This window comes from Octopus bimaculoides, chromosome 2, assembly GCF_001194135.2.
Source record: "Octopus bimaculoides isolate UCB-OBI-ISO-001 chromosome 2, ASM119413v2, whole genome shotgun sequence".
NCBI classification, from domain to species: Eukaryota; Metazoa; Mollusca; class Cephalopoda; order Octopoda; family Octopodidae; genus Octopus; species Octopus bimaculoides.
The window spans coordinates 70,936,300-70,945,052 of record NC_068982.1 but is presented as its reverse complement, the minus strand read 5'-3'; the positions used below and the strand labels follow the sequence as shown (position 1 = coordinate 70,945,052).

The following is an 8,753-nucleotide window of genomic DNA, read 5'->3' as shown; positions in this document are numbered from 1 at the left end:
GTAAACAGATAAAGCACTGTCTCAACAAAAGGACTGTATTTACAATGTTTTGAAGACCTTAGCTTTGAGAGATGAATCAATGAGGTTTAATGTACCTTGTTTTTAACACTGGTTGGTCAGTGAGTTTTTTTTACAATGGTTGGCCAGTGAGCCTGGGACAGGACTCTCTGGATTGGTGAGATTGACGATGATGCTGATGATTATCATTACCTCCACCGTCGTGAAGGCAGAGGTATTGTTTTCAGTTGTGTTTGTTTGTTTGTCTGTGGACAAGATATCTCCAGAACTGCTGGATGGATTGGGATGAAACTTTCAGGGATATTTGGCCGCATGACTGGCACAAACTGATTAGATTTTGGGATAGATCCAGTACCAGACAAGGATTCTGCATTATTTTTCCTGTTTTTTTACTTAATTTTTGAGAGCAGTTGGATTCATTTTTAGTATTCTCATTTGTGATAGAGCAGTTGAGTTTATTTCAGATATTCTCATTTTAAAAATAATCTCTATTAGTGTTGCTTTGGCAGAGGTTTGCGCTCTCTGAGTGCTCTTGTTATCAATGTTTTAGCGTCTACTTTTCCATGTTTGCATAGATCAGTATGTGGAGGCAAAGATCTGTGGTTGGATGTCTTTCCTGTTGCCAATTCTCATTTGTTTCCCAGTGCAGTAATAATTTCCTAGGCAGGGAACTGGAAACTGGATGAATGAGCTTTTAGTTTACAAACCAGCAAACACAAGGGAAACACACAAACACCATTCATGTGCATACACACGCACACATGTACAATGTCTACCAAAGCCATTCCTAAGAATTTGGTTGGTTCAGAATTATAGCAGAAGACACTTTCCTCAGGTGCCACACCATAGGACTGAACCCCAAATCATATTGTTGGGAAACAAACTTATTACCCATAAAGTCATGTCTGTCTGTCTATCTATCTATCTATCTACACATACACATGAGTGAGTGCTGAAAAGTTGTTGGCTTTAAAGGTATTGTGAAAGGCTTGGTTGTAGGCCCAATCTTCTGAGTTCTTTCCCAGAGGTTAGGAAAACTGAAGGACTGCTGCAATAAGTGTGTGAATCTGAGAAGGGAATATATTGAAAAAAATCATAACTAACTTATCCTACTGCATTTTCTTTTACCCAAAGCCAGGAACTTTTTCAACATTCCTACATAGATACACACACACATACATACATACAGATAGATAAATATATGTATATATGTATGTATCTATATATAAGTAAATATATTTGATTAATAATTTCAAAATAGGATAAAAATCTTTTACAAGAATTTTATCAGGAAGCTAGTGTGTAAAAAAATTCATAAGGGAAATTTCTATTCCCAAGAATATAATTATTCGTTTATATTTATATAAGGGCATTACCACAGAATAATGCCGAAGTCTGTTGTGTGGCATTATTCTGTAGTAATGCCCTTATATAAATATAAGTAAATATATGTATGTACGTATCTATCTGTATACTCTCTCTCTCTCTCTCTCTATATATATATATATATATATATATATATATATATATATATATATATACACACACACACAGAGAAAGAGAGATCTTTTGCCAAGACTGTTTTAACCATAAATCAGCATTCAAACAAATGGCGTCATTCTTCTCGAAGATCCTCAAAACTGAACATATGTCTTCAACATATTGCCGTATTAGAAATGTTCTGTAACTGACATTAATCCTATTTCAATGCATAAAACCTTCACCAAATAACAACCACATCTCATCTTTCATGTGGATCAGGGTCACTTTGGTTTTGATTAAAAGTATTGCAAGATCCTTCTAATGCCGATTACATGTCTGTTTGCTGTGCGTTAAACTCAGAGCCAGCAGAGCCAGCAGAGCTATCTGTTTCTGTAGATCCTAAATATATATTTTCTATAGGACCTAAAAGAAGGCTTTAGAAATTTTTACATGCACACACACACATACACAGATGTATGTAAATACATACATACATACATACATACATATGTACATACATACATACATACAGAACAGGCATGGCTGTGTGATTTAGAAGTTTCCATCCCAACCACATGATTCTGAGTTCAGTCCCACTGCATGGCATTGTTAGTGAACTTGGTAGATGGAACCTGAACGAAGCCACCCCCATCATATACATACATACATATGTATGTATGTATGTATGTATGTATGTGTGTGTGTGTGTATGTATGTATGTATTCTTTTATTCTTTTGCTTCTTTCAGTCATTTGACTGTGGTCATGCTGGAGCATTGCCTTGAAGGGTTTTAGTCATACAAAATGACACCAAGACTGATTTTTTTTAAAGCCTAGTACTTATTCTATTGTTCTCTTTTGCTGAACTGCTAAGTTATGGGGACATAAACTAACCAACACTGGTTGTCAAGAAGTGATGGGGGAAAAACACAGGCACAAGTACACACACACACAGGCTTCTTTCAGTTTGCGTCTATATCTCTTCTTTTTTTCAAGAGTATACACACATACACACACATACATATATGCACATACATACATATATGCATACACATACATATATACACATACAATGGGCTTCTTTCAGTTTCCATCTACTAAATCTAATCACACGGCTTTTGGTTGTTCCGGGGCTATGGTAGAAAACATTTGCTCAAGGTACCACACAGTGGAATTGAACCTGAATCCACATGGTTGGGAAGTAAGCTTCATGACTGTGGAAGCTTGTGTATATTATGTATACATAATATACATGACAAACTTTATTCCATACAGTTTTCCTCAACTAATTCCCCTAACAAGGCAATAGTCCACCTCGAGCAAAAGTAGAAGACACTTGCCCAAAATGTTATGAAATGAGATCAAACCTGAAACAACAGGGTTGTTGAAGCAAACTCTGTAACCACACAGCCAGTATGTATATTCAGAACTAGATATCTCCTCATATAGGTTTCTATAAACATTCTTTGTAGCTTATCATGTAGCACTAAACATAATATTTATGAGCAACCCTACGCTCCAAGCATAATGTGAATATGTTAACACCAATAAAGAATTTATGTGAAAGAAACAAACAACCCCAATGCTGAAAATTTACGATATTTTCCAGCTGGAATTATAGAGAGATATCTATCAAATATTTTAATATTTCTTCTACAAAATCACATTTTGCAAAAAAAGTTACAGAAACAATAGAGAGATTTAGTTGTACAAAATTAGTTTCATGTAAACAAGTTAATTTCATTAAAGTCAATGTTGCAGTTTGTAAAAATCAATAACTCACATATCTAAAGAAAGCATTTTCTCCTAATATGAAATAACCACCCCTACACACTACCACCACTAACACAACACATTCTGGATTTATCAGTTGTGGATAAGCCCAGCAACAGAAAGTGTATTAATATTTGAAATTTATCTATGCAAGATAGGAACCCAAAATCCTGAGTTGCTCAATACTATCACATGAAAATAGATTGTTTCATAATTGTTTTCTTAACTAAAAGAAGTCCATTATGTTTATGTATGTGTGTTTCTTCGATCTTCTTGTCAACAAAAGAGACCAATACAATTAAGTATCAGGTTTAAAAAGAAAAAGTACTGGGGGGTGGCAATTTGTTTGGCGAAACCCCCAGCAAGGTCGAGGTCTAACGACTGGCCAGTGCTGGTGACATGTGAAAGGCACCCCATACACTCTGCAGAGTGGTTGGCATTAGGAAGGGCATCCAGCCATAGAAACCAAGCCAAAACAGACTGGAGCCTGGTGCAGTTCTCTGGCTTTCCGGTTCCAGTTCCATTCAAACCATCCAACTCATGCCTGCATGGTAAACAGATGCTAAATGATGATGATGAAGTAAGGGATTAAAGATAGTCAAGAAATTAGTATCCTGGGGCTGTATTCGCAAGTGATGGAAGGTAGGAGGCTCAATTGGAGGCTTGAATTGCAGATGCTGGTACAGTTAAGTGCCAGCTCCTGCATTTGATCCACAGAAGAAGAGAGGTTAGTAAAAAGACCAAACTTGTTCCTCTCCTTCATTCAGTTTTCATGCCTGTCCTCAGTGAATGTTGGGTGATGAAGAAAAGAGTACAATTGCAGATACAAACAGCTGGAATGGAGTTCCTCCAAAGTGTCTCTGGAGTAATATTACTTAAACAGGGTGTGTAGGTTGGAGGCTGATATTTTTCTGTGTTGAGGTCAGGGCCCTGGTACTACAGATATGTGATCAGAATATTGCTGGAAAAAATCACAGGAAGAATTCTTGAAGCTGAGCCAATAGGCAGGAGACCTAAGGGAACACCAAGAACAAAATGATTGGATAATACTCTGTCCCAGTTGGTCATACTTGGGAATCAAGACAGAAAGGACTGAGATACCTGGTGCCTGGCCATACACAAGAAGACCCCATCGTGCTAAGACCAATCCTTCTGGTGGTGTAAAGCACTCGTGCTGTAAAGCACTCGTGCTGTAAAGCACTTGTGCTGTAAAGCACTCGTGGTGTAAAGCACTCGTGGTTTAAAGCACTCGTGGTTTAAAGCACTCGTGGTATAAAGCACTCGTGGGGTAAAGCACTTGTGGTGTAAAGCGCCCGTGCAGTGCCCATGTAGCGACATGTAAAAGCGCCAGTGCAGTGCCATGTACAAGCACCCATGTGGTGCCACATAAGAGCACTCAGTATACTCTGTAATGTGGTTGGTGTTAGGAAGGGCATCCAGCTGTAGAAACCATGCTAAATCAGACTGGAGTCTGGTGCAACTACCCAGCTTGCCAGCATGGACAACGGACATTAAATGATGATGATAATGAAAATTTAATAATGGTTGCTTCTGAAAGGACTCTGTGGGGGGAGATGCCTGAGGACTCTATTACCCATGACTCTCCCAAAAATAGTGGGCATAGAAAATGGATGGATAAATTAATAAGAGTTGTACTGAAATAAGGCAAATCCATTAAGAAATATTCTTTACCAAAGTCGCATAGTTTCAATAGATTATATTTTAAGAGTTTATACAGACCTTAGAAAACATATTCCTCTGGTCAATCAATAATTTTTCAGTTTCTTCAACTTTGCATTTCCAAATTAATTGCAGTTCTTCCTGCTGCTTATTAAATTGTTTTGATTGCTTCTCCTTCTCTAAATCATGTTCTTTAGTCAATTTAGAATTTTCTTCTGCAGATTTGTGCTTTAATTCTGAAAGCTGGGAATTAAAACAATAAACTAATAATAATTTCAAAGTTTGGAACAAAGCCAGCAATTTTAGGGGTGTGGGTAGGCCGATTACATCAGCCCCAGTGTTCAACTGGAACTTATTTTATAAATTCCGTAAAGATAAAAGGCAAAGTTGACCTCAATGGAATTTGAACTTTGAACATAAAAACAAATGACATGCTGCTAAGCATTTTGCCCAGCATGCTAACAGTTGTGCCAGTTTGCTGTCTTACAATAAGTTAATAATAGAAAGCATATATCATTCATCTTCATTATTCACCTGATTTGAGTTCAAACCCTACCAAAGTCAACTTTGCCTTTCATTTTTCTGGAGTCAATAAAGTATCAAGGAAGTACAGGAGTTTAGTTAACTAACTCCACCCCACTGGGTCTAATACCATGAGGAAATCTATCCAACTCACCAACATATCATCATCTTCACTCAGTCTAGATAAACACGCACACACACACACACACACACACACAACTAGCCAAAGTACCAAACACTGCTGGAGTGTACATTGCAGCTGATTATAATGAAAACGGAGTTTACATTGTCTACGTCTTTTGTGGCAACCACCAGAATTAACAGACTGGACAATGGAAAGAGTACAGTATGCTCAGGCACAACTCATTATCGACAGCATGTGCTGCAGGGTCCTTGTCTCATATCCAGAGCTAAGGATCTTCCTGAATGTCACAACTCTGTTGGTCAGGTCAGGGTTGACCTGAGGTTACAACACCAATAATTAATTAGTTTCCCCTCTACCAAATCTACTCACAAGGATTTGGTAAACCCAGAGCTATAGTAGAAAATACTTGCCTAAGAGGCTATGCAGATGGGACTGAACCTTGGACCACATGGTTGGAAATCAAGCTTTTTTTTTAACCAGGGGCATTGCTGTACTCAAGAAGACCTGTCTGCCACAACAGAATTGATACAAATGCTGGTGCCACATAAAAAAAACACTTAGTACATTCTTGTGGAGTGGTTGGCATTATAAAGGGCATCATCATCATCATCATCACCATTACTATCATCATTTAACGTCAGTAAAATTGCTGTCTTCCACACATACAGGCTTGTCTTTTCAGGTGCCAGTGTCACTTAAAAAGCACCTGTGCCCGTGCTGTGTTAACGCACCCATGCTGCCACTGTGTAAACACACCCATGCAGGTGGCATGTAAAAAGCACCCAGCACATTCTGTTACATGGTTGGCATTAGGAAGGGCATCCAGCCATAGAAACCATGCCTCAACAGACAGCTGGAGCCTGGACAGCTGGAGCCTGGACAGCTGGAGCCTGGGCAGCTCCCTGCTAGCAAGCTCCATGTCAAACCATCCAACCCATGCCAGCAAGGAAAAGCAGACATTAAACGATGATGTGGAGGATGATTTCCATGCTGGCATGGGTTGGACAGTTTGACAGGAGCTGGCTAGGCAGAAAACTGCACCAGGCTTTACTGTCTGTTTTGACATGATTTTTATGGCTGGATGCCCTTCCAACACTGGAAACCATGTCAGAACAGACAATGGAGCCTGGTGTGGTTCCCTGCTCTCACCAGCTCCAGTCAAACCATCCAACCCATGCCAGCATGGAAAATAGATGATAAATTATGATGATAAATTATGATGATGATGATGATGATGATGACAGTCACTCCTTCTCCTAAAATGTCTCTCCATATAATAAACTACCATTTACCTCAGAGATATATTTTGATTTTGTCTCTTCCATACTTTTGGTAAATTCTTGCATTTGTTTCTCAAGCAGCTGTTTAGAATGCTGAAGTTTGTCTTCTGTCTTTATAATCTATAACACCAACAAAAACAAACATTATTAAAGCACTTCAGAACAACCAAATATCTACCACTTTATACTTTAAAATAGTTGTAATCACTGTTAGAACAAAATTTACAGCTGGTTACCTGTGAATTCATTTCATTATAGAGTTTGTTTCTGTCTGCTGCAAATTCCTTCTTTAGCTGCTCCACATATTTTTCAGTCTGTTTGCTCTGCTCCGTCAATTTTTTTTTCAATTCTACTATTTCACTTTCTTTTTCTCTACAAAGAATATTATTCTTGTTATTACATTGACATCATTTGTTTTCTTATACTTATATTATGATTATTATTATTATTATTATTATTATTATTATTCAATTATTATCATTATCCTCTTCTTCAGTTTTGATTCCATTTATTGCTAAGTGTCTTCCTGACACCTAGGGGAAAGAAACTCACTGTATACATTGGTTAGCCATTAAAATAAAGACACCAGATTGTTCGTTTACAAAGTCATGTGATAGAAAAAAAGGAGGGGAGATAGACAGAGAGAAAAAAGAAAGAAAAAAACAAAAATGAATACTTGTTATTATTAAGGCGGTGAGCTAGCAGAATCGTTAGCACGCTGGACAAAATGCTTAATGGTATTTTGCTCATTGCTATGTTCTGAGTTCAAATTCTGCCGAGATCAACTTTGCCTTTCATCCTTTCAGGGTCAATAAATTAAGTACCACCAATTTCAGGCCTAGTGCTTATAGTAGAAAGGATAATTATCATCATGAAGGTGGCAAGCTGGCAGAATCATTACTGCAGTGGAGAAAATGCTTAGCGACATTTTGTCTGTCTTTATGTTCTGAGTTCAAATTCTGCCAAAGTTGGCTTTGCCTTTCATCCTTTCAGGGTTGATAAAAATGTACCAATAGAGCACAGGGATCAGTGACATCTACTAGCCCTCTCTTCTCAAAAATTCATGCCTTGTGCCTATAGCCGAAAGAATTATTATTATTATTATTATTAGTGAGGGCGCATGGCCTAGTGGTTAGGATGTTCCACTCACGATCACGAAATCATGGTTCCAATTCCTAGACTGGGTGGTGCGTTGTGTTCTTGAGCAAAATACTTTATTTCATGTTGCTCTGCAATCACTTTGACACCTGATGTGTGGTACACCATGAACCTGTTCATGCAACATCGATTTGATGAAGGGAGGGAGTTAATGTAGAGCACATCCTTTGTGCAGGTTGTTTGGCAAAAAAAAACAAACATTCATACATTATCTATGATGGGAGAATCTACCAGCAACATCATTATCATTATTATTAAGGTGGTGAGCTGGCAGAATTGTTAGCATATCTTGTCTGTCTTTATGATCTGAGTTCAAAACTTGCAGAGGGCAACTTTGATTTTTGTCCTTCTGGGGTCAATAAAATAAGTACCAATCAAGTCTAGCCTCCTCCCACAAAATTTCAGGCCTCGTGCCAGTTCCAGAAAGCATTATTATTATTATTGTTCAGTAGTTTTATTTTCATAATGTGCTTTCACTTCACTACTGAGCGCAGCTCTGTGTGCTTTGGGTATGTGCTGTGGTTTGCTGTGGTGCTCTTATGGTTACTGTATTGAAAGTGTTTTGCGTAGGATGTGTGCTGTGCCCAGTAGTGCAATTTCCTGTATGTTATATATATTTGTAAGTCCTGGTGTTTTTGTTATGTATTTGTCTGAATATTTTTTTTATTATACCTAAGGCACCTACTATGATAGGAA

The 8,753-nt window shown here is 37.9% G+C and overlaps 1 protein-coding gene across 4 annotated transcripts in view; it reads right to left on the bottom strand.

The window, feature by feature from the left end:
* The window catches only part of LOC106883441 (centrosomal protein of 112 kDa), a 141,344-nt gene that overhangs the window by 105,185 nt on the left and 27,406 nt on the right, over positions 1-8,753 (bottom strand). For all 4 annotated transcript variants that reach the window (XM_052978267.1, XM_052978263.1, XM_052978269.1 and 1 more), the window contains exons 7-9: positions 7,136-7,271; positions 6,912-7,019; positions 5,013-5,195 (exon numbers count right to left, since the gene is read on the bottom strand). In XM_052978267.1, the coding sequence (XP_052834227.1) occupies positions 5,013-5,195; positions 6,912-7,019; positions 7,136-7,271 (427 nt within the window). The remainder of the gene's footprint in view (positions 1-5,012; positions 5,196-6,911; positions 7,020-7,135; positions 7,272-8,753) is intronic.